The sequence below is a fragment of the Phyllostomus discolor genome, chromosome 1, assembly GCF_004126475.2.
Source record: "Phyllostomus discolor isolate MPI-MPIP mPhyDis1 chromosome 1, mPhyDis1.pri.v3, whole genome shotgun sequence".
In the NCBI taxonomy this organism is placed as follows: Eukaryota; Metazoa; Chordata; class Mammalia; order Chiroptera; family Phyllostomidae; genus Phyllostomus; species Phyllostomus discolor.
This window is the reverse complement of record NC_040903.2, coordinates 85,567,773-85,594,581: the sequence shown is the minus strand read 5'-3', so window position 1 is coordinate 85,594,581 and position 26,809 is coordinate 85,567,773. Positions and strand designations below refer to the sequence as shown.

Here is a 26,809-nt window from a genome sequence, read left to right as displayed (position 1 = left end):
ATGAAAACAGATATATAGCTATTTGTGTTGGCAAACCATTGGCCAAATTAATTTTTTTAATTTTACTTTAATTGTTGTTCAAGTACAGTTTTCTGCCTTTCACCCCCATCCCAGCCAACCCTCCCAGCCCTCCTAACCTCCCTCCCATTTCCACGCCCCCCCCCTTGTTATTGTCCATGTGTCCTTTATACTTGTTCCTGCTGACAATGACCAGAGGAGAGAGGGGAGGGAATTTCAGTGTCCAAATTAATTTTAAACGCACCATTTGCTGTGACATGTGAATTTGTGATATCTAAATAACGCAGTGGTTATATGCAAATTATTTTGCAGGTAATTACGTCTTATTTTCAATTCAAATGATATTTTTGATGCAGACACGTGGAAGTATACTTTTAGTTTTTCTCAGTGTTTAGACTTAGTGAGTTACAGTCCTTTTTTAAAAAGAATTTTTTTCTTCTTCTTGTTCTTCCCAGAATGCCTTGTGAAAATGTACATTAGTACAATACTACATTAAAGGAAAATCACCCAGATTACACCCTGAGAGCACACTTTTCTCATAACTTTAAAGATACAACTTAAATGGCCTATTAAAAAATTAATGATTTTCTGTGAATTTGGGGAAAGTACAGAGTTACACAGGATAATTTAATGTAAATAAAATTTCTGCTGAGAATCTGAATTTTCACATGTGTCTTGTTTTATTTTTAAAATTATGGTTCAGGGGCCCTGGCTGGTATAACTCAGTGGATTGAGCACAGGCTGTGAACCAAAGGGTCACTGGTTCAATTCCCAGTTAGGGCACATGCCTGGGTTGCAGGCCAGGTGTTCAGTGAGGGGCGTGTGAGAGGTAACCACACATTGATATTTCTCTCTCTCTCTCTTTCTCCCTCCCTTCTCCACTCTCTAAAAATAAAAAAATAAATCTTTTAAAAAAATTAACAAATAGAATTATGCTTCAGGGTTGTTTTATAATATATTCTGCACTAGTGCTGAAGACTCTGTTCTATCTAATATGTGGCATATTTGGAAGAATTTAGAAGTGAACAGGGACTTTGGTGGTCATGTTATCAAAACTTTAATTGTTCACTTCAAAGCCAATGAAACTTTTGATATATGAACATAATAGCATTTTTGATATTTAGAAAATAATTATAAAAAACTAAGGTTTTTATTCCTATTTTATTTAATATTATCCTTAATTGGATTCTTATATTACTATAGTTCCTCAATCCTAATCTGATTTTATTTCTATCATTTAATATATAAAAAATTACCTTATGCCAATCCTCATGCTTCTGTAGCAGTTTTACATAATCTGGTATTGGACAATTAGGAGTGGATTTGTTGATGTGGCAAGTAGAAATGCAGAGATCTCAAAGGATAGTTTATAAGATTTAATTTTAAAATTAAGTATGCATAGGGAAGGCTGTTGGGGGTTGGGTGAATAGGTGAAGGAATTAAGCAAAAAAAATCATAGGATGGTGATTATCAGAGGGAAGGGGGTGGGAGAAGGTAGCAGAGCACCTTCTAAAGGGGGATAAATGGTGATGGAAGGAGACTAGACTTTGGGCAGTGAACACACAAAACAATACATAGGTGATATATTGTAGAACTGTATACTTGATACTTATATACTTTTATTAACCAATGGAACCCAAATAAATTCAATAAAAATATTTTAAAAATAAATAAAACTCAGTATTTGTCTCTCAAAATACAGCAAGCTCTTACTTAATGTTGAAAATAGATTCTGCAACTTTTAAACAGTTTATTTTATTATTTAAATATTTTATTTATTTTTACAGAGAGCGGAAGGAAAGGAGAGAGAAACGTCAATGTGTGGTTGCCTCTCATGTACCCACCCTGGGGATCTGGCCTGCAACCCAGGCATGTGCCCTGACTGGGAATTGAACCAGTGACCATTTGATTCAGAGGCCCGCACTCAGTCCATTGAGCTACACCCGCCAGGGCTAGGTTCTGCAGCTTTAATTGAAAAGACATATAAAGAAACTAATTTTACCATAGGCCAGTTAGTGTAAACAAAAATTAAGTTCCTACAGCATCTCATCTAGGTTATAATGAAATACATTGAGCAAAGTTATATTATTTGTGGTCTTATTGGATGTATGTATGATGAAAATCACTTTGAGCATTAATTAAATGACTGCGACTTTTAAAGTTATTGAGAAAAACATTACTATTATTTACAGAGTTATGAGTTACTGTCTCAAAACTTTTATTTCGGTTTGAAATTTTTTCTCTGTTTCTGAATATTTTCACCAGGACAGAGGAGATTTTGAGCTAAAGGCAAGAGCATTTTCTAAGGTAGAGTTTGAATAATCAGAACAGTTACATAATTGGAAGAAATAAGACAAAGAAAACATTTGTGTTCACATGTTTAATTTGAAGGTAAAGCAAGACTTGCATATATACATGTCTTTGGCTCTTGAAGATAAACACAGAGCTCTTTATACCTAATTTATTGGTGGTGAAATGAATTTATATTCTCCTAGTCCACAAGTTCTCATTAATGCATCAAGATCCATGTATGTATTAAAACTTCATAAAATTATCATATGGGGCACATCTGACTTGGGGTTTTCCTGTGTGTGCTATTCCATGGGATGTTTGGTTGTGCAGGATACTCTGTAAACAACATGTCTGTACCCAAGCTACACGTGTGAAACACCACGTATCGCAACAACTTTTTAGAGATCCCTTCATCATCTTATTTGCTTTGAGGCCTTTCACTGAAAAAAGTTTTAAGTTGGTTTTTAACCCAGTTTTTATTACTTATTCTCCCTCAGCCTGACCCCTTTTAAAGAAACATGTTAATATCTCATAGAACCAGTGTTTCAAAGATCCCATATGATGTAACCGGTCCAGTAGTGAGGATGTGTGTTTGTATGCACACACTTGTGCATGCATATTCACCTCGAGATGATTAGCAATGCACTTAGAAAGAAACTTGCTAGAGATATAAAAAAGGTATCACTTTGGGGTGGACACCACTGCCCAGGATCTGCTCCTTAATTTGAAAAACCAGAAACCCAACTTTATCTTTCCCTCAAAAATTGGTGTTTTAATTAAATTTTTTAAGAGGTTACTGTTGAAACAGATGTATAATTTACGAAGTCATAATCAGAAACTCACAGATCCAGTGATCAAAATGTAATGTATGTCCATTGTCCAAAGAACTTGCATTAAGGGTACATGCACCATGTTTCTTGGAGGCAGAGAGTCTTAAGTAACATTTTGTTATCTAGACCTCAATGAAGGAAGCTTCTTAGTCATCCATTTCACATGGAAGAATTTGCTTGCCTAATAAATGTATCCACATTGGCCAGTCCAGTGTTTCCCTTCCCAGGACAGTGTTGATGAGGATCTGCTTCTCCGCCTTGGGCTCAGCAGCCCCAGTCCATTCACACTCTGACTCAGAGACTGCACAGGCCCGCACTTCACATCTACCTCTGCCCCAGGTCAGCTATGCCAAGCTACTTTACTCTTTTAGCTTCTGATTACTTATATGTAAATGAGGTAAAAATTACACCCCCCCAGACCAAAAGTAGTCTCTGATGACATTTCAGTGACATCCCAGTAGATATTTATCATTGCCAATTTAGAGAGTTGTAGCATTTTAGAACTCATAAAGACCTTAGATGTATTATTTTTCATCTCCCTCATGTGAATTAAACAACCTTTTATTTTTTAAAAATTGTGACTTGTGGAGGTTGTGACTTGCTCAGATATTCTGTTGAGAACTAGAAACTAGCTTTCTTGTTCTGAATAGCTGTTCTCATACGTATATGTCTTATCTTACCAATTAAATACTTAAAAATCTGTAAAGATAAAGACTATATTTGAAATTACTTCTGGATCCCATAAATTGTATTCCCAGAAAAAGAATGTTTTCTGTGCAAAAAAATATATAGTTTTTCTATTTTCCTTTTGATGCTGTTTAAAATACGCAGTATAATTTTTGATGATCTGAAATGTTTATCAGTTGTTTTAACAGAACACAGATAATAAAGATGACAGTAATCTTCATAATGTATGGGAGAACATGTTTCTGATAAATTTGTGGTTATGTGAAGTGCCTTTAAAACATCTCTGTAATCGATGTTTCTTATTTTCCTAATGTTTTACCCACTAGAGAAATGCTTTTATTTTTTTCTTCTGGATGGACTAAAATTATTTATTTTCTATTATGAAATAATGGTGGCAGTTTTCCTTAGGACTGATACATATTAAAGTACCTTTAACTGTTGTTAGCCCTTTGGTGGGTGACTAGTTTAATGACATCTCCATCTCTAAGTGAAATATTTCTTTTACCCTCAAGAATAACTTTGTAGCACCATACAATGAGCTGAAACACAGTAATCACTAATTGTTCCAAAATAGGAAGAAGAAAGTGACTAGGTTATCATAGTAACTGTAGTATATTAGAATGTGATCGGAATGAAGGCAGAGCTATTCAAGGTTGTATGGAAGAAACACAGATGGTATTTTTGAGACAATGGTAAAGAACAGAACACTTTGATAAGGACCAGATTTCGTGAATACAATACAGTGCATACCTGCCAAAATGCCTATGTTGCAAAGATCTCTGGTACAGATTTTTTAGGTAAAATGGTAGGTATTTTATTAGTTTGTTTCACGTTAATACTTTAGGGGCTCTTGGAGCTGTAACAATTTAGTTGACACTAGTATAGTTTCTACATCTTGATAGTTTTATTTCTTTTTCCATTCTTGATTTTAGGGCTGAAGATATGGAACAATGTATCCAATAAAATAAAAGTAACATGTTGATCAATTAAGATCATCTTGGTGAACTGGATATTTATCATATAATTTGGCTCTAAGACTTTGTTCAGATCCCACTATCTCAGTGAGACTTCCTCTGATTACAGTACTTAACACTCTAGCCTACAGCCTCTTCCTGATGCTTGTGATCCCCCATTATCTGTCCTGTTATTTTTTCATATTTCCCTTAGCACTCAATATCTTCTTACTATACCATACAATTTACTCCTTGTGATGCTTATTGTTTCTCTCCCCACTAACATGTCAGTCCAAGAGGGCAGGGGTGTTTGTGTCTTTTGTCCAGTGGTATAACGCTGTTGCTATAACAGTGCCTAGCACATGGGCTGTGTTCAATGATATTTGTTGAATAAAAGAATAAATACATTGACAGATTATTTTTATGACTACCACTGTCATTATATAAAAACACTGAATGATTATAAACCCCATCATAAATTCCATGAAGTTCTTTTATATTACAAGAAACCATTGTATTGAATTTGTTGGAAAAATTATACCTCAAAATATAAAAATGAAAGCATCTTTTCCTATAATTGCCCCTCGAATATACTGTGGTATCTTTCTCCATCCATTGTCCCTATGATGTCTTCTTGACTAGATTTCATAATTTTTACAGCATCATCTGGTTATTAGAATTATTTCATTCCAGTTTTTGAAACTCAGTTCTATTTATCTTAAAACGTCCAAGTCAAGCCTGATTCAATACTCTTCTCCTTCCCCCAGCACAGGCTTAACTCTGGCTGCAACACTTGGCTTTGAGAGCAGGAGAGTCTCGCTCTGAATATCTCCCCTCACCTTACCCCTTTCTTTTAAACAACAGACACTAGGAGATTGGGCAGGTCTGAGGAAGAATGACAAAGCTTATTAAGGCCCCTTATTCTCCTAAGCGAGGCTGTAGGATTTTGGGTGTTTCTGTTTCCATAGCTGACATTGACTAGCCATCCAGTGCGCTTTGTGGGGCAGGCAACCAAACACTAGCTCTGCCTTGGCACATGTGGAGTATGCAGAGGGGCCTGCAGGGGCTCTTACTGCATAGCTCCCTGCCGTGGGGAGTTGTTTCCTGTTGCCTGCAAAGAGTCCACCTTTCTGCTGTCATCTGCTTGCCCACTGGACAGATTCTGGGTAGGGTATCAGTGAGATCAAGACTGAATAACTATAGTTGCTGCAGTACATTTAAGAAAATTGATAATGTCAGACTTTTGATAGAGTCCCCTATGTCCTAGACTCAGAGGATATCTAGTAAGACCAACCAGCTCACACTTAACCATTGTAATGATGGAGTAGACTGAAACTGAAAAAATATTCAGATAATTTTTACAATTCATGATAAACAAATACTGCTTGTGTGAAATCACATCTCTAATTATGTTTGATGATCTTTTTCCTTGACACATATTAGTTCAATGAAATTAGAGAGACCAGGAATAAGCCCAAATTTGAAAAACAACCCCAGGCTTAACAGACACATGGATAATTGAGAACTGATAAAAAAAAAAATCTTGCCCATCTTATCTGCTGGGAAACTGGTTGACCAGAGCTGTAAACTGAAAGCAGATTTACTTCTAAATGGTCAGTCGTCTCCACATCTTAAACTCAGATTCTGTGGTAGCATCATCTCTAAACTCCAGTGACATTCCACCTGGCTCTCCTCCCTCAAATAATCTATACATTATTAAATCTTGTCTACACTGTTGTTTTAAGATAAGAACAAATTTCAAAACATCACATGTTGGAATTAAACAGTGAGGATGATGAAAACCCTGACCAGGCACCCCAGGCATCTTCAGCGACACCGCAGCACTCACAGTGCACGTGCATGGGGTGTGTGTGCAGGTGTGTGTGCAGATGCCTATTCCGCCAACACGTTTCTGGAAGTGCAAGAACTTCCTCTGAGACTCTGATGTGGTTGTGTGTTCACTGGCTCTTTTTTCCAGAGATGTAAAATCCATCTTCACAGAATTTTTAATGTTGAGATTGAAATTTCTTATCCGATGAGAAACATAAAAGTCAGTTTTGACACAAAAAAATTTATTCACCTCATATTTTGCATACTTAATACATATATGAAGCATTATATTTCATATTTACCATGTAGCTAAGATACATTAATTTTGCTGTTGAAAATATGTGTTTTGGATTATTTTTTTCTCTAAAAATTTAACTTTGTTAATAAAGATGTTTTTAATTTTTATACATAATATCCTATAAAAAAGTTTGCTTGCCACCAGAGTGGGACTTAACAACCATAGTAATATTTAAGTAATATTATCAGTAATATTTTATATTAATTAAGAAAGTCAAACTAAGTACAGGGAATTTGACAGATGCAGAAGATAGAAATGGAAACCAACATTTCAGAACAGCACTCCCTTAGGGACGTTTAGATGACAATGCTCAGGCCCACTGTCCTGTACATATTTTGAAATAAATGTATAATTGACAAATTGTGCTGCATTTTGGCAGGAAGAATCTAAAATAGTTTTGGAGAATAGTGCCATCTTTGTAGGACGTGTTGTCAAATATATCATCTTTATTTAACATTTTCCATGCCAAAAACAAGTTAATTCCTAATGCCCAAATTACTGATGAGGCAATACCTGTCAGTGGGGATGAGAGACTTACACAGTAATTTCCTAAGGTTGATGCTGGAACACGTGGTTTTAGGAGATACATTCCCTACAAATCATTAGTCTTAAGAATCCCCTCAATAACTTACATGTATCAATAAACAGAGTTCAGTTGATGATGGCAGAGTATTTTGTGTGCTTCTAATATTAGAACATGAAGTCAAAGGGTTTTACAGGAAAAAATGTACTGCTTTATGGTATGGCAACTATACAGATCTGTAAATTGACTCTTTTGTCTCCTTGAAAAAAAGCTGACATGAGATTTAAATGATGTGTATTCTTTTCTCTTATAGCAGTGAAAGACACACCACCAACAAAATCAATAAACCCAAAAACAAAAGCCCTCTTCACAAATTTTGAGCATCATCTACAGCTTTATGTGGGGAAAGATACAGTCTCTATTCTTGAGCAATTCAAAGATTCAAATGGTTCTAAGCTAAATTACAGCCCTAAATGCATATTGGCGAAATGAGATGCTGATCCATTTGCACACTAATGTGCTATTTTTAAGTCATGCATCATAGCATCTTCAAAGAGGCCTGTCATAATTATGATGGATTAGACTGCAGAGTCAGTCCTAGATGCAGTAATTGTTTCACAGATGCTGCCGATGTGACTTGAATTCATAATATATTACTGTCAGAGAGGTGGGAAAAGGAGCAAAATCAAATACCAAAGGAAAACTGCAATGGCTAAAACCTGCTTTGGTCTTAGGAAACCTAAACATTAAAAGGCCAGTATTTTCAACTTAGGTAAACGTGCTTCATAAAAGCATTCCTCTGACATGGAGGATGAAGGTTGACATGCTTGGCATATTTAAAGTTTTCAATCTCTGCCTCAATCTCTCTTTCTCACACCTTATGAAAAATTATTCTGGAGCATTAACTGAAATCATGGAGTGACCATAATGTATTATTGCACACAATTTTATTTATATTATATTACCTGGTTATAATTTGACCTTTGGAATTTCCAAAATATTGTGGTATTTATAGCTGACAGAATTACTCTTTTGGGTTTGGGTTCCTTTGGTTCTCAGGTCCGTGCTCAATCCACTGAGCTACACCAGCCAGGGCTGGGTTTGGGTTCCTTAGAAGGCCATAGTTTATGGAAATATTAGAATAAAAGGATAAACGTGAATAATATTACTTAGTAGGATCTAAATTATGATATTTTAAATTGTGATTTCATTAACATGTGCCATTAGGTAAATTATTTCTAAAACTGCCTCTTTAGGCTTTAAAAAATGCTGAAGCTGGTTTTAGAATTTGACTGTTATAATTTTTTCATTCTTAAAGTTTGTCACTTTGTTGCCTTTTTGATAAACCTATTAAGAAACCTTATGTTGTACCATTTAATCAAAAACCCTATGTGTGTATGTATACAATATCATTGTGTGTATACAACAATAAGCTACTTACTACATTTTGGTTAGCAGTGATGACTGTTCCAGTAAAGCATATAAACATATGCCATAACTTTTCCTAGGTTAAGAGTTCAATAATTGTCATTTGTTGAATAGTCTTAGTTTTTAAAATGTACCGCAAGGAGTTTTTTACATAGTCTCCTCTGGACTAGGTAACAACTGATACACATTTGACTCAGGACACTAGTTCTTCTGCCTCAGTGATGTTGATGGATATGTTTGATGTACGTTCATTGTCATCCTTTTAAAACTAACTTTAACTTAGTGGGTCATGTAAGGAATGAATTTCACGAGAGAGATTTGGGTTGATGGCATGCAGACCTGACACCTGGAGGTGCTTTTCCCCTTTCCTCTGCTCCAGTGGCACTGGAACAGCCACAGCCTTCCCGTATTCACAGTCAAGGGTGGTGCAGACCTCTCTGTCTCTGTGTGTGCTGCACTGCATAGCACTTGCAGGCAGTGGGGATTCAGCTAGTGCAAGCTTGACTGATGAGCTACGACTATGAACTTCACAAATGAACTAATGCACATTGAGTTCCAACTCTCTCAATGACATTATCCATAGAGATTTATAAGTTGTCCTCAAATATTTTAGAGAAAAATCATAAGCAACCCAGTTTTCATTAAAGAGTACTCTAGAAAAGGGCCAACGAAGGGATCAGAGTAACTTTGTGGCTATGTCAAATTCCATTTACTACATGTAACATTTTCTTTTTAACCCTAGTGCACACAAAGAAATGATACCTTGATGAAATAACATGCAGAATACCCTTAAACATAATGATTATTACAGGCCCACAAACATGTAACCAGAATATTTTATTTTTCCATCCTAAGCCTGAGAAAACTCAAATGTTGGCTAAGTTTGACTTATTAACAAAATAAAACCAAATCCCTGAATTGTATCTTTTTAAAAATATGATGTGGCAGGAAGTGCTTCTATGAAATTACCAGGCTAGCCCCTGTGAGAGTAATTATTTTGTTGCCTAACCTTGAGCAAATTGCTTGGTGTTTACATCTATAAAATGAGAGAATGGAACTAGATATTTTATTATACTATGAATATTTTATACATTGTTAGGTACATCATCATCACATATTATCACTTATTTTGAAATATGTTATTTTAAAATTTCTTATTCTTCCAGAAGTTTAAAATACTGTTTAGTAATTCTATGAGCAAGAGCTCCTTGTCCAGTACTGTTCAGGAAATCATCAGGAAAACTACCAAAATAATGTGGCATGCATTTGATCTTAGGGAACTTTCATTTTCTTGGCAAAAAAGAAAAGTAGTATGATCAATATTTTGGTAGTTCTAACAGTAGTGTGCTCAGAACCAGCTCACAGCACTTTGCAAGAGCAGATTGTGAAGGTTTCAGGAATTTGTGACTGGAAGTTGATTAGCTTGGTATCAGCCATGTCCCTTAAGAGCATCACTTAAGAAATATGTTAACACTTGCTATTTTTTTTTAATTTTATTGTTGACACTATTACAGGTGTCCCCATACTCCCATCCCTGCTTCTGCCTTAGCCCATTTCCATCCACCCCCTGCTCCTCCTTCCCTCTGGCCATCACCACACTGTTGTCTGTGTCTGCGGGTTATGCATATATGTTCTTTGGCTAATCCCTTCATCTTCTTTCAGCCATTCCCCTCTCCCCACTCCCCTTTGACATCTGTCAGTCTGTTCCATGTGTCCATGCCTCTGTTTCCATTTTGCTGTTCAGGTTTTTTTAAATTAGATTCCACATATAAATGAGATCATTTAGTATTTGTCTTTTTCTGACTGTCTAATTTCACTAGCATAATAATCTCTAGGTCTATCCATGCTATCACAAAAGGTAAGATTTCCTTATTTATTTACAGCCCCGTAGTACTCCATTATGTAAATGTATCACAGTTTTTTTATCCCTCATCTACTGATGGGCACTTGGGCTGTTTCCAGATCTTGGCTATTGTAAATAACACTGTAATGAGCATAGGGGTGCATATATTCTTTCAAATTGGTGTTCTGGATTATTACAATATATTCCCAGGAATGGAATCGCTAGGTCAAAAGGCAGTTCCATTTTTAGTTTTTTGAGATAACTCCACACTGCTTTCCACAGTGGCTGCACCAGTCTGCATCCCCACCAACAGTGCAAAAGGGTTCTCCCTTCTTCACATTCTCGCCAGCACTTGTTTGTTGATTTATTGATCATAGCAATTCTGGCAGGTGCTGATTTATTGACGATAGAGATTCTGGTAGGTGTGAGGTGATATCTCATTGTGGTTTTAATTTACACCTCTCTGATGATTAGTGACATTGAACATTTTTCACATCCTCTTTGGAGAAGTGTCTATTCAGGTCTTTTGCCTATTGTTAAATTGGATTTTTTGTCTTCCTGGTGTTGAGTTATATAAGTTCTTTATATATTTTGGAAATTAATTCCTTTCCAAATGTATCATTGGTGAATATGTTCTCTCATACAGTGGGTTCTTTTTTCATTTTGTTGAAGGTTTCTTTTGCTGTGAAGAAGCTTTTTAGTTTGATGTAGTCCTGTTTATTTTTTCCTTTGTTTCCCTTGCCCTCAGAGACATATTGGCAAAAGCATTGCTATGAGAGATGCCTGAGATTTTACTTCCTTTGTTTTCTTCTAGGACTTCTATGGTTTCATGACTTACATTTAAGTTTTTTATCAATTTTGAGTATATTCATATGTATTATGTAAGCTGGTGATCTAGTTTCTTTTTCTTGCATGTACCTGTCCAATTTTTCCAAAACTGTCTTTACTCCATTGTTCATTTTGAAAATGTAACTAAAGGCTATACCGTGAAGTTATATTGACACCATGAGAAAACATCCCTGGGAAACAACCAGTCACTCAGGTTTGCCAAAGACTCTTCTGCTTAGGCTTTTGCATATTGCCTTTGTAACACTTTTAAGAAAAAATTAATGTGCCTTAATTTTGATTAACCAATGTCTTCTTAGGTGAATCATTGTCCCTATTATAAAATTGAATATTATTCTAAAATGAAAATTCTTTCTCCTGATTTTTATACTTACATTTTTATTTGGCATAAATTATCATATACAAACTTCCAAGCAACTGAATATTCAGTTGCATAAGAGAATAGTATCTGGATTGGTACTATAAATTATACTAAACATTCCCTGGTGTAGAAAAAATAAAGGGTATTTAATATCAATCTGAAAAAAATAAATTATGAGAATTCAAATTATTTCTGATACCAGTCACTTTATAAGAGCAGATGTGAATGAATAACAACTCTATATCTTAGTTCTTGGTCTCTGAGAAGCAAAAACAGTGTTATGCAAATATATCTTTATAGTAAAAATTACATCCATTTGAAAAGCAGTTTAAATTTGGGAAAATTTTCTTTTTTCCCTAAATTTGTACAAATAACCTATCAACTCTATTTCAGTGGTTTGCAGGTGGATATCTTGTAAGAATTGTCTTGGAAGATTTTTTTTTGTCTTACACACAAATCATTGACTTTTATGTAAGCTTGAAAAAACTAGGTATAAATAACACTGTAAAAATTATAGCATGAAAGCTTTCTCAATATTTCTATGAGGAACAAAATGAACAGGTCTCATTTCTCTTTTTTATTAAAAATAATGCTTGCCAATGTCAGCATGAAAGGACTAGGTGATTGAAAGAATGCTGTGCGAATGGGTCACTGGACCATGTAATACTCTGGGATATATACACATAAAGTGCGGTTTAGGACATATTAAAGTCAAAGAAAGATTTTTTTTCTCCCTCTAAGATGACACTTTATTGGTTTAAATTTTCTGAATCATATCCATAGGTTAATAACAGATATTCCTCAAATAACAAATTATTCTCATCCTAAAATGGAAAGATATAGAATTTTCCTGCTTTCCCTGAAAAAATTAAACATTTAACTTTCCAGAGCTCATAGTTGTGCTCAGTAAAGGAATTGCTGTCACAGACAGAACAGTTCTGATGATTGATGTAAATTAGTGTTTGAACATGGGCATTGCATTTAAAACTCCATAGTAAAACAAATTTCATTTTAAGTCACTTTCATTTCTTCTTAGGCGCTATTATTATGCCCATAAAAGATCCACAAACTCCACCTATTATAACTGTGCCTCTGACAGTTTCAAGGATGTCCAAGTCCTGTGGGGTGGATCATAAAGGAGTAAAAGTGCTGAAGATGCTTCATATCTAGGAAATTCAGTAGGACATTATGCATTGTATACAGAGCATGCACATTTTATATAATATATGACATAAATGTACAGGTGTGTACATATTAAATACCTGTTGATTGGTATGTTTGTGAATTGATTTTACAGTTGCCAAAAGAAAACTTTTTGCTGTAGTATTTGGAAATCTAGTTGATATAATCTAGGCTTATTTCTACACTTAATTTTTGATTTTGGAGAATCGTCTTACATCAAAGCCTACAAATTAATTTTTATGATTGTAGAACCTAGAATTTTTAAGAGTTATTGATGATTAAGAGTGTTAGTCTAGCTTAGAGATGTCCAATCAATTACAACATAAGCCACAGTATGGAATGTTAAGTTATTCAGTACTCACATAAAAACAAGTAAAAAAAAAAAACAAATTAAATTACTTCAATGATATGCAATAATAAATTCAAAAAGTATACTGTATTTCAACATGTAATCGTTTTTAAAATTGAGTTATTTTCTTTTCTTTTTTTGCCCTCACTAAGGTCTCTAAATCTCAGTGTGCATTTACACCTGCCGCACATCTCTGGGTGCACTTACCACATGTCGAGGGCCCACCAGCCAGTGTGACTGGTAGCTGTGCATATCCGGCCCATCTCTTAATATTAATATTTGGAAGCAAGGAGTTCTCACAGAAATAAATACATCACTTGGCTCTGTTTTTTTCTTTTATCCCATAGGAATTATGACTTTTTAATTTGTCTTATTTACTAATTAATATACATACGTTAAAGGTACAGAAACAACAAGCAGTTCAGAGCAGGCTCCCTCTGAGTGCTCCTCTCCAGCCTCCCCAGTCCTTTTCATGGAGGCAAAGCATTGTTACCAGCTTGCTGTATATTCTCCCAGGACTGACTTTGTATTTATTTTTGTAAATGTAGTGGTGTGGCATTCTTATACTGTTCTGCAGCTTGCTTCATTTCATTTAATTACTTGAAAATACTTCTATCTAAAAGCATAGATTATTTCTTTTTGCTATTGAAAAAGATTGTGCATACATCATTTAACACATATATGAGCATACTTGTTAGATAAGTCATTAAAGCTAAAGTGTCAAAAAGTGTCTCTATTCAAAAACATTTATTTGCAAAAATATAGGCACCCCTGTGTTCATTGCAGCATTATTCATGATGGCCAAGACATAGAGACAATCTAAGTGTCCTTTGACAGAGGACTGGATAAAGAAGATGTGGCACATACATACAATGGAATACTACTCAGCTGTAAGAAAAGATGAAATACTGCTGTTTGCTACAACATGGATAGACCTTGAGAATATTATGCTAAACAAACTAAGCTTAGTCAGGAAAAGCTAAGAACCATATGGTTTCACACATGTGTGGGATATAAAACTGAAACTCATAGACACAGACAACGGTATAGTGGTTACCAGAGGGATAAGGGTGGTGGGGTGAGGCTCATGTGGTAAGGGGGCTAAATATTTGGTGACAGAAGATGATTTGATTTTGGGTGATGGACACGCAATGGGATATACAGGTCATGTATCATACATAGGTACACATGAAATCTATATGATCCTATTAACCAATGTCACCCCTGTAAATTTAGTAAAAATAAATAACTTTTTAAAAGTTTCTTTGAAATTTTGTAGATATTATTGAATTGCCCTCTCTGATATTATTATTAATTTCGACTCCCAGAAACCATGGGTAAGGGAATATGTTTCCCTGTGTGCTGGCCAACATTGTGTATTGTCAAGCTTAGATCTTTGCCAATTTGAGAAAAATGGTATCTTGTTGCAGTTTTAATTTGCATTTTTATGAGTGATACTGGGTATATTTTTTTAATGTTTAAGAGCTATTTGCATCTCATTTCTGTAAACTGTTCATGTCCTTTGCTCATTTTTTTATTGGATGACTAGGTTTTTCCTTGTCAATTTGTATGAGTTTTATATATTAAGAAAAGTTTTATGCAACTTTTAGCTTTAGTTATGGGTTACTTTTTGCATGCATAAATTTTACTGAACTTTCTACTGTTTTCTGTCTTTGAGGTTTGTGCCACAAAGGACTTAGCCAGTCATTAGGTTATTTTTTTAATGTTTCTTGGAGTACTATTAATTGGGCAGGGCAGGTGTTTTTCATATTCAAGTTTTAAAACCATCTAGAATTCACTTTGGTATGGGATGTAAGTGATAAATTCAACTTTATTGGGGTTTTTTTTTCAGAGAACTATCCAATTGTTTCAATATCACATTTATTTGAAGTGTCATGGTTACCTCAAACCTTATTTCTGTTTGTATCTATTTCTGGACATTCTGTTCAATTCCATCGGTCTTATTAACACTCTCTTACCTGTCAGTGCACAAGTACAAACTGTTTGAAGTATGCTAGCACTAGTTTCTTTTAAGTTTCTTTTAAATTGGCTACTGCCCTGTGCGGGCCCCATTATGATTCTTTTTCAGGTTATTCCTGGCCACCCAATTTGTTTCTCCCCATGAACTTTAGAGTTACCGTCCTTAATTCCTCAAAACAGTCTGCCAGCATTTTTACTGAGAGTGCATTAAATGAAGAGATTAAATTGACAACTATAAAAGAACATATACCTTTCTACTTGTTTTAAACTTATATTCAAATAGGTCTTCTATATTCCTTTTTAAGGGTATTCCAGTGTTTTATGATTTTTTTTTTCACTGCATTTTTTTTCCATTAAAGTTTCTGGCTGGTTGTTGCTTTTATACACTAAGACTATTGATTTTTTTTTTCCTTCAGCTACTTTACTGAATTCTCATCAGTTCTAACAGTTTTGTAGTTAATTCTCATGGTTGATCAGTGTGCAATCTTATTATCTGCAAATAATGATAACTTTAGTGTTGCTTTCCAGTGCTAATATCTTATTTTTTCCTCTGTTTTGTCTTGGTTGGTAAGCAGTGGGTATATTAATAGAGCTTCTTTAATAGCCCAAAGGCAAAGTAGTCTTGTTTTTTTTTTTCTATTTACATTCTTAAAATAAATGTATTGGGAAAAACTGTGAGAAAATAAAGCATGTCCATATTATGAATGGGGCAGCATTCACTAATGGGTCCTTTGTGTTTTTAGGTGCCCATTTCTTTCTGCTTTTTCTATCATTTGGCATTTGAAGTCTCCATCAGTATTGGTCTCAAAAATGTTTGAATAAATAAATGAATGAAGAAATGATCATAAGATGAGCACATTTATATCAATGTAGTGAATCTGACTGGATGCTTACGTTATCCTAAAGACAAACATGAACAGAGGAGAATATTCTTAAGTTTATACTCCAGAAAGGGAGTAAATAAAGAATAATTGAGTATGACATGTTTAGTGGTAGACCATATGAAAGATACAGAAACAGCATAGAAATGGGAATGATTAATTCTCTTGGAAAATCAAAGGAGGAAGCCCAGGGGATGTGATGTCTGAGACAGTTTTAGAGGGATGCATAGAGGTGGGTCACTGGGCAGATAAAGGGACTAAGAAGGCATTCTGGGCAGACAAGACAACAATCACAGAGGTCTGAAACAGCTTACTGTGTATATTGATAAGCTGTTCTTATAGTCATACTCTAAACTGTGAGAGGAAGTCGGAGGAGAGAACAGTAGAATTCTGCCTGTGAAAACCATTTATATTAGGATTCTCAGTAGAAGTGGATGACCAGGCCCTGGAGAAGAACATATAAATTCAATTAGAAAGGGCATTTTATAAGCTTCACTTCTCATCACTGGCCTATCACTTTGAACATTAACACTAAAGGGAATGTACCTTATCTTTCAGGTGTGTTTGGGTAAAAGAGTTGGAGAACTACTAGTGCAGACAATATAAAGCCAGTAAAGTGTGTTAGAGGGGGTATGACATAATATTCACATTTTAGAACAATTTGATAACAAATTGAAGGATCCTTGGGAACTGGGGAGAGGACAGGCTGGGCTAGGGGGAAACTCTTTAAAAAGCTACTGCAATTGATAATGATGCAAGATAATGTAAATCTGGCTACCAAGTGGCAGTGATGAAACTTCAAAAAATGCATAGGAAATGAAATTGGCCATGTAGCAAGTGACTGGCTATGTAAGGTGCTAGAGGACAGATAGGAAGTAGTCTTTCTATGTCATTCTTAGTACTTTTGACATAAAGAATTATTTGGGAAGGAAGAATGTTGTTTACTACTGCAGTGTGAACTTCCCACATTAGCTGGTGATTTTGATCATCCTTGTTCTCTATGACCATAAATATTTCACATTTGCTGAGAAGACAAGAATAATCATTTCTTGAGTGACTACCAGTTGTCACTCTGAAACATGAAGATGAGCATCACAATTTGCTATGTCTAGGAATTCCAATATTATTAATGACATGATTATTGTCTATGAGTCATTATTAGTGTTATATGTGTATTAATGAACTTTAACTTTTGTTTCCATGCTCTTTAGAATTCACTTGGAGGGCAGCCTTGTGGATGGCCCCGAAGCAAGCCTGATGGAACAGGACAGAACCAACCATGTGGAGGGCAACAGACTAAGTCCATTCCTGACACCATCTCCTTCTCCCATTTGCCAGCCAGAACCTCTGGCTATAAAGCTCCAGAATGGAAGCCCTTTAACAGAGAGACCATATCCAGAAGTAAATGGAGACACCAAGTGGCAGTCTTTCAAAAGTTACTATGGAATACCCCATATGAAGGGACGCCAGAATAGCCGTGTGAGTCCGGACTTTATACAAGAAGGCAGAGGGTATTCCAAGTGTTTGCAAAACGGAGGAATAAAGCGCACAGTTAGTGAACCTTCTCTCTCTGGGCTCCATCAGAACAAGAAATTGAAACAAGACCAAAAGGCCAATGGAGAACGAAAGAACTTCGGGGAAAGCCAAGAAAGAAATCAAGACAAAGGCAGCAGTCAACCAGATGTCTCCGATGTGAATAAGAGAGAATCTGTGAGCTCTGTGGCCCCAGAAAATGCAGTTAAAGATTTCACAAGTTTTTCAACACATAACTCTAGTGGGTCTGAAAATCCAGAGCATCAGATTCTGAATGAGCAGGAGGGGAAAAATGCTAACTACCATGACAAGAATATTGTATTACTTCTTGAAAACAAGTCAGTGCTAATGCCTAATGGTGCTACAGTTTCTGCCTCTTCCATGGAAAATGCACATGGTGAACTCCTGGAACAGACACTGTTTCAATATTATCCAGGTTGTGTTTCCATTGCGGTGCAGAAAACCACATCTCACATACATGCCATTAACAGTCAGGCTACTAATGAGTTGTCCTGTGAGATCACTCACCCATTGCATACCTCAGGGCAGATCAATTTGCCACAGACCTCGAACTCTGAGCTGCCTCCAGAGCCAGCTGCAGTGGTGACTGAGGCCTGTGATGCTGATAATGTCAGCAAACCAGCTGCAATGCTAGGTACCTGTTCCTTTCAGAAACCAGAACAACAAAAATCAGTTTTTGAGATAAGCCCATCTCCTGCAGAAAACAGTAATATCCAAGGAACCACAAAGCTAGTATCTGGTGAAGAATTCTGTTCAGGTTCCATCAGCAATTTGCAGGCTCCTGGTGGCAGCTCTGAACGGTATTTCAAGCAAAATGAAATGAATGGTGCTTACTACAAGCAAACCTCAGTGTTCACTAAGGATTCCTTTCCTGCCGCTGTAACACCACCACCATCACAATTGCTTCTTTCTCCACCACCTCCTCTCCCAGAGGTTCCTCAGCTTCCTTCAGAAGGAAAAAGCACTCTGAATGATGGTGTTTTGGAAGAACACCATCACTACCCCAACCAAAGTAATACAGCTCTTTTAAAGGAAGTGAAAATAGAGGGTCAACCCAAGGCACCACCACCACAGAGTCCTAATCCATCTACACATGTGTCCAACCCCTCTCTGACACTTCCAGAAAGGGTTCAGAATAGTTGTGTTAACAAGGATGACATACGGACTCCAGGGACAACAACTGTTCCACTGTGTTCTGAGAAAACAAGGCACATATCAGAACATCTCAAGCCTAACCCACTGTTTCTTGGTCACAGTGGAGTTCTACAGGACCACTGCCAGCAGTTGATGGGACACAAAGAGCAAGAGAGTCTAAAGGGCCAAGACAAGGAACAAACACAAGACCTTGTGCTCCCAACACAGCCCTACCTGAAACCAGGATGGATTGAATTGAAGGCCCCTCACTTCCATCAAGCAGAATCCCATCTAAAATATAATGAAGCATCACTGCGGTCAATTCTTCAGTATCGGTCCAACTCCTCCAATCAAATGACCTCCAAACAATACACTGGAAGTTCCAACGTGCCTGGGGGGCTCCCAGGGCAAGCTTACATCCAGAAAATGATGCAGCCAGAGCAGAGGCCACAAAGGTACCATGTTGAGATGAGTCAAGGGCAGTCTCAAGGTATGGTGGACCAGCATCTCCAGTTCCAAAAACCCTCACTCCAGGTGCACTTCTCCAAGACAGACCCTTCACCTGAAACTCACATGCAGTCACTGTGCACCCCTAGATTTCATTTTCAACAAAGACCAGATTCCCAAACTGAGAAACTCCTGCCCTCGTCATTAAAGCAGCACTTGAATCAACAGGCTTCAGAAACTGAGCCATTCTCAAATCCACACCTTTTGCAACATAAACCTCATAAGCAGGCAGCACAAACACAAGCATCCCAAAATTCACGTCTCCCTCAAATCCAACAGCAGCAGCAGCAGCAAAAATTACACATGAAGAATAAAGAACAAATGCCCCATACTTTTTCCCATCCCCAAGGCAACAGTGATCGGCAAAGAGAAGGATCAATCTTTAGCCAGATTAAAGTGGAAGAACACTTTCATGGTGAAAATCAGTATCCAGAATCAAGTGAGTTTCAGACTCATGATATTCAAATGGGGTTGGAGCACATACAGAACATGAATGGTAGAAACTCCCCCTATGGTCAGATCTTGAAATCAAATGCAAGCAAAGTACAGATTTCTTGTTCAAACAGTACTTACTTAGGTTCACAGAATACAGAACAGACTAGAAATTCTGAACTTTTTGCAGGAAACAAGACCCCAAACTTGCATCACATGCAATTTTTTCCAAATAATGTGACCCTGAAGCAAGATGCTCTTCACAGGTGCTTTCAAGAACAGGAACAGAAGCCTCAACAAGCTTCAGTTCTACAGGGATACAGAAATAAAAACCAAGACATGTCTGGTCAACAAGCTGCACAGCTTGCTCAGCAAAGGTACCTGAGGCACAACCAAGCGAATGCTTTCCCGGTGCCTGACCAAGGAGGAAGTCACATTCAGACCCCTCCCCAAAAGGACATTCAAAAGCACGCTGCTCTAAGGTGGCATCTCTTACAGAGGCAAGAACAGCAGCAAGCCCAACAATCCCAAACTGAGTCTTGTCATAATCAGGCACACAGGCCAATTAAAGTTGAACCGGGATCCAGGCCCCATGCCTGTATGCACCCCCAGTCAACACAGCCAGAAAACAAAACATGGAAAAAGATAAGTAAGCCAGAGATTCTACCTCCGAGCTGCGATAATGTGCAGCAAAGGAGCATTCTTGAGACCATGGAACAACATCTGAAGCAGTTTCAGGTCAAATCATTATTTGACCATAAGGCTCTTACTCTCAAATCACAGAAGCAAATAAAAGTTGAAATGTCAGGGCCAGTCACGGTTTTAACTAGACAGACCACTGCTGCAGACCTCGATAGCCACACCCCAGCTGCAGAGCAGCGGGCAACTCCTTCTTCAGAAAAGACACCAACCAAAAGAACAGCTGGTTCTGTTCTCAATAATTTTTTAGAGTCACCTTCCAAATTACTAGATACTCCTATAAAAAATTTATTGGATACACCTGTCAAGACTCAATATGATTTCCCATCATGCAGATGTGTAGGTAAGTGCCAAAAATGTCCTGAGACACCTGGTGTTTATCCAGAATTAGCAAATTTATCTTTAGAGATGGGTCTTTTTTTTTAGTCTGGCAGCAATTTGTAAAGGCTCATAAAAATCTGAAGCTTGCATTTCTTGAAATTACAAATGCCTGTGCTGTGCAAGAAAGAACTTCACTTACATTCAGTTTTTCTAAAATTTTAAAACAATTGTGCATGCTCATTTTCCCTTGTATTCAAACCCTTTAAAATACAAAGGTATTTGTTTTATATTAATCAACTTTTAACTCTATATATCATCTTCTGGAGAGACAGCCAGGCAGTAGAAACATCTATTAAAATGAGAGAAGTAACTGCCATATGCAAACTAATATAGAAGTTTTTCATAGTTTTTAATTCAAGGTTGAATTTATTAATAGTTTTACAAAGTTAATTTCTACATAAGGGAGAAATTCTCTCCAGTCTTTGTGATTTGGGAGAAACTGTAGTGCTGAAATTCTGAATATTCATGAAGTTGCCCTTTCTCCATTTATACACTTGAAATATTGTGTGATTTATATTCATTTTGATTCTATTTTCTCTTTAAAGTTTTATCTTTTGATAGAAAATATGTAATTTTTTGAAACAAACACATTTTTGTTAAAATTCAAGATATGTGACAAGTCTGTTAGTGTAGGGAAAGTTTGCGGATGAATGGAGATTTTATACATATATACGTGGAAATCTTAATTATAGCTACTCAGCTTAGATGCACTAGAAGACATTTGAAAAAACAAATGTTAAGCTAATGTGGCTAATGGCCCACACACCCCATGTTATTCCTCTTACAATGGGACACCCCTCATTTTATAGATGAATGCAGGGAGGATGCCTACTGGCCCTTTGTTTGTGGTATTAGGTTGTTGGCTCACGGGCCTAGAGTGCCGCGCGTCATAGATAATATTAGGTAAGTTATATTCGCCTTCACTCCCTTCTCCCATCACTCTAACCCTCTCCCCCTTTCATCTTTTCGTAGTTTGCAGGAACCTCTTCCTTTTACCTGACCCTTTCTCCAGTATACTTTCTCTTCGTAAATTGTTCTAAAGTACATACAAATATGGGTCTGGATTCAGCGCTCTTAGTTTCAGAAAGAACAGTGTAATGCTGTGGGGAGACAAGAGGAGAAAAAGGTGTCTTCACAATAAACTGAGCAATCTCCTGGGGGCGGGATGAGACAGGAAATTTCATTTTTAATCTTCTAACATTCAGGTAGGAGGCAGTATTTTAGTTAGCTGTAAAAAACTGTTTCAATTTAAAAAATTGAATCATAGTTGATATTACATATAATATACTATAATTCCCATACTGTTTTCTTTGTTTAGTTCCACATGTTTGGTATAAAATAATTTCTTATCCCATATCTGAAATGTAATTTAATATATTTTTGTCCAACAGCCAACATGTACCTATACTTAATTATTTTGCACATTTTCTAATAGATTATTCCATCAATTTACTCATCCAAAAGAAAAGAAATGTATAAAGTCACATTTAAGGCCCTTAATGTGCAGTTGGGGGATAAGTTTTGTGGATGTAGCCTTTATACTTAGTATAATTGAGGTCTAAAATAATAATCTTCTATTATCTCAACAGAGCAAATTATTGAAAAAGATGAAGGTCCTTTTTATACCCATCTAGGAGCAGGTCCTAATGTGGCAGCTATTAGAGAAATCATGGAAGAAAGGTAATTAACACAAAGGCACAGGGCAGATTAACGTTTATCCTTTTGTATATGTCAGAATTTTTCCAGCTTTCACAGAAAAAGCAGTAAACAACTGTAAATTGAGTGATTATTAGTAGCCTTAGCTATTCCAGGGTTGCCAACACAACACGCTGTGCTATTCACCAGAGAGTCACAATATTTGACAGGACTAAATAGCCTGCAAGCTGGCACAGGCTGCCCACTTCACATGGGTGCCAGAAAACCCCAGCATGAGCGAGGCCCAGCCGGCCTGCCTGCCAGGCACAAGGGTGCTGGCACAGGCTGTGGAGGGAAGCCCACTCTGGCTCTCCCGTTGGTGATAAAGTGTCAAAGAAAACAAGGGGGAGGTGTGGTGTAAGATAGGAACCATTGAGTTCAATTCACCTAGAGCTGTAAAGATGTAGTTATCTCTAAGGAAGTTGTCCCTTAGTGTGAGCAAAGGGCACGTGTGATAGACTGAGTAGAAATAAAGACATTCTATTTATAGCTGCATTTTCTTTTTTACTGTCAGTCACAGGTATGCAAGTATTTACCTGAATCTACACAGTTACTCCTGTGTGTAGAAGACTCTTAAGAGCGAGATAATCAATGCAGAGAGACTTTTGTATAGGAATCCACAGCTCTTGAGCTGTTACTATGCTAGGGTGTCTTTTCTTTAAGAGGTAGAAGACATTCTGGGCACCAGGGATATATTCCACATCATTTTTGCCCCATTTCCAGATTATTTATTTCTAAATTAGTGTGTAGAAATTCACTAAATAATCATTTAGCACTTTTTTTATTAACAAGTAGTAAGTAGTACCTTGATCATAAGGGAAAATATAGTCTATTTCAGAATTGCTGGCTACTAGATATTTGCCAACTTCCTTCTTAAAAATGTGAGAGATTCTTTGAGAAAAAGTTTTAACTAAAATCTATTATGATTCCTTAAATTTTAAAATAGCTAAATTTAGTAAAGAGCAAAAACCAAATAGTATGTATCTTAGAAGACTGAATTTAGCAAACTTAAAAAAAGTCTTGTGTTTTGTGAAATTATGTGTAAAACTAAGCTTTCCCATTATTTTCACCTAACATATAATTTCAAAATAGTTCATTACAATTACCCATGTATTTTGATACTGAAGAAAAACAAGGCTTAAAGTCTGTTGTCCAGTTTGCTTGGCTTAGATGTGTTTCTTTTTTTTAATAAAGTAAACCATTTATTTCTCAGGATGTGGTAATAGAATAAGATTATGCTCAAATGTTCAGTATGCTGGATGCCTCTCAGATTCATTTGCTAATTTTATGTGTGTGTGTGTGTGTGTGTGTTTCTGTGGATTTCTTTAAGGTTTGGACAGAAGGGTAAAGCTATTAGGATTGAAAGAGTCATCTATACTGGTAAAGAAGGCAAAAGTTCTCAGGGATGTCCTATTGCCAAATGGGTAAGTGTGACTTGGCGAGGCTTTTGGTCTTTAGTCTTAGCATTTTGATTCATTAATCTAACCCTAAGAATTGAGTTGCCCAGGTTAGAGTCATCTAAGACAGTTCAAGAGAATATTGCTTATATTTATTTTATCATGTGTTATCTCTATAATTATGTATTAGCCATATTTAATTGAAAGAATTGAATGGTGAGGAGAAGTTCCATTCAAGTACCTGCTACAAGTATAATTCTTCCTTTAAGTACATATCTTCAGTTAATCTTTATATTGCATTTATGAAAACTTTGAACTTCATGAAAAAGATCTGCATGTCTTCCGACTATCTCTGGCTTAGCTATTCCAGGGTTGCCAACACAACATGCTGTGCTATTCACCAATGTTTAGTTAGTTCACTAACCATTGAGCAGTTCTGACCCCAGGGGAAACCCTCACTTTGTATATGGGCAGCAAAAACAAGTTGCAGGGAGGGGGAAATGTTGCCCTAACTGTGTCCCAGACGTGAGAAAATATGCATACATAAGTCAGTGCTGACATCTGCTGCAAGTGACCCTTGTTTTGTTTTGGTTGGGGTGGGGTGTTGGGGTGGAATGGTGACCCGCACAGGTGGTGCGCAGAAGCTGCAGTGAGGAGAAGCTACTGTGCTTGGTGCGGGAGCGAGCCGGACACACCTGTGAGACCGCAGTGATTGTGATTCTCATCCTGGTGTGGGAAGGAATACCCCTGTCTCTGGCTGACAAACTCTACTCGGAACTCACCGAGACACTGAGGAAATACGGTGCGCTCACCAACCGTCGGTGTGCCCTCAACGAAGAGTAAGTGAAGCCAGGGCCTCTCCTCTCCTTCCACTGATAGGAAAGCCTGATGGTTGGTTGGAGGGAAGAGAACCTACATTTTTACATTTATAAAATGGGGATCATGATGCTGCTTCAGTCATGCAGTGGGAGGTTGTGCTCGCTCACATGGACAGCTCGAGATGATTTCATTCACGTTTTGTACCTTCAGACAACAGCCATTAGTTAGGATGGACTGGCCTGAGTGTCTATTATCTACCTGAACTCAATCAGACCATAAACTGGAAAATACTTGAGTGTCCACTTTCTACAAGTTACAATTTTTTTGTGTGCCTGGCCATCACATTAGTTAAGTATTGACAGCCCTACTAAGTGGCAGAATTTGAAACAGAAAGTAAGTTTGGTAAGAAATTTTAGGACACCCAGGTCAGGAACCTTAATTGTATATGTAGCAAACAAAATATGAGGTCTCTAGAAGTTGTAGAGAAACAAATTTTGACTTCCATTTAGTTTAGTTCATTATTTCCACAGAATAATCAAAATTGCTTCCATTTTTACTATGACTAAATAATCGAGAATTTAGTGGCTATGGATATGCATTTTTCAGGAATGTAAATATTTGGAATAGAAGAGTGGGGTTTTGTAGTTAAATATATTTGTGCATCCAAGTATTAGTATGTTTCTGTTTGTTGTTTGTTTTTAACCTCTCCACTTGGAGGAAGTTTAAATTATCACTTGAAGAAAGCTCCATTTTGTATTATTCCTCTACTATGCTATTCCTGTATTAACATTCAAAGATTATAGGATAATTCACTGAAATCTAACAGTACTCATTTTTACTCACAATTGGTTCTAAAATGGTTTTAATTTTGTACTTCTTTCCTTAGTCTCCTTTGCTCTGTATCCACCAAGCTGCACAATAGTTTTCCAAGCCCATGGAAATGCGATGCTGCTCACTACAGCAACCCCATTGCTAACCAGATCGGTTCTTTTGCTGTTGCTCTAATGGGTGGCCTGTTACTAACTTGATCTCAAAATAGGTCCTCTCTCTGGGACATGAAGGACTGCAAATCAACTATAAATAATCTGTTTCGTAAAGTTACTTTTTCTACAAGAAATTGTTACATGGCTTTCTATAGAAGTTATAATCCAAAAGTGTCATGGTGGGTCCCTCACTGCCATGCTTTCATTTTAGGAATGATAAGAAGGGAAACAGAAGTTGCTGATTCATAACACAACTCAGGCGTGTGATGAACTGCTTTAGGTGCAAAATACTCTTCAGGGGAAACTGTCCTTATTTCTCATTTGAAAATGTAGTTAGGTGCTTTGAATCAAAAAGAAAATGAAAGCTGAGACATCTTGAATTAATTATTGGTGATAGCATTTTTCTCAGGAATTCAATAACACTGCCTTATATTTTTAAAGCAAACTCTTCCTCTTAGACATGAGGGCTTAAACTTCTACAGCACTGAAGAACTTGTGAAAAATGACAGTTGTTGTTGTATCTAAATTTCTTAAAGTTTTATGCAAACTACATTTCATATTCTTCATAATTGATTTAATTTTCATTATTATTTTATCTCTGGTATTTTTCCTCTTAAGGCTTTTCTTTAATTCCAATAAACGTCATTGCCTGGAGTGGAATCTGACACATAGAAGGAAATTCTATGTAAGAACTCTCCTAAAGTGTGCTATTTTGCATATGGAAACCAGAACGATAATTGAGCCAGGTTCTAAAAAATTATAATGAAAAGATGCACTTCAAATATTAAGACTTTTAAAAGGCCAGTCTGTAACTTTTGCTTATCTCTGTCTAGAATTTCAAAGTGAAGATGTGTAATTACTTAGATGAAACTTTAATTCTGGGCTATTCTCCAAACAGCAATTCTTC

At 36.6% G+C, this 26,809-nt stretch overlaps 1 protein-coding gene across 4 annotated transcripts in view; it reads left to right on the top strand.

The window, feature by feature from the left end:
• Window positions 1–26,809, top strand: part of TET2 (tet methylcytosine dioxygenase 2) — a 119,033-nt gene that overhangs the window by 56,282 nt on the left and 35,942 nt on the right. For 2 of the 4 annotated variants that reach the window (XR_004903130.1, XM_036025755.1), the window contains exons 3-6: window positions 17,513–20,970; window positions 22,598–22,688; window positions 24,034–24,127; window positions 24,731–24,939. Coding sequence is in view for 2 of the 4 variants with exons in the window: in XM_036025755.1 (XP_035881648.1) it covers window positions 17,559–20,970; window positions 22,598–22,688; window positions 24,034–24,127; window positions 24,731–24,939 (3,806 nt within the window). In the remaining 2 variants the exon portion in view is untranslated. Of the gene's footprint in view, window positions 1–17,512; window positions 20,971–21,817; window positions 21,912–22,597; window positions 22,689–24,033; window positions 24,128–24,730; window positions 24,940–26,809 lie in introns of those variants that run through there. The other 2 variants (XR_004903131.1, XM_036025764.1) reach the window with 2 other exon arrangements.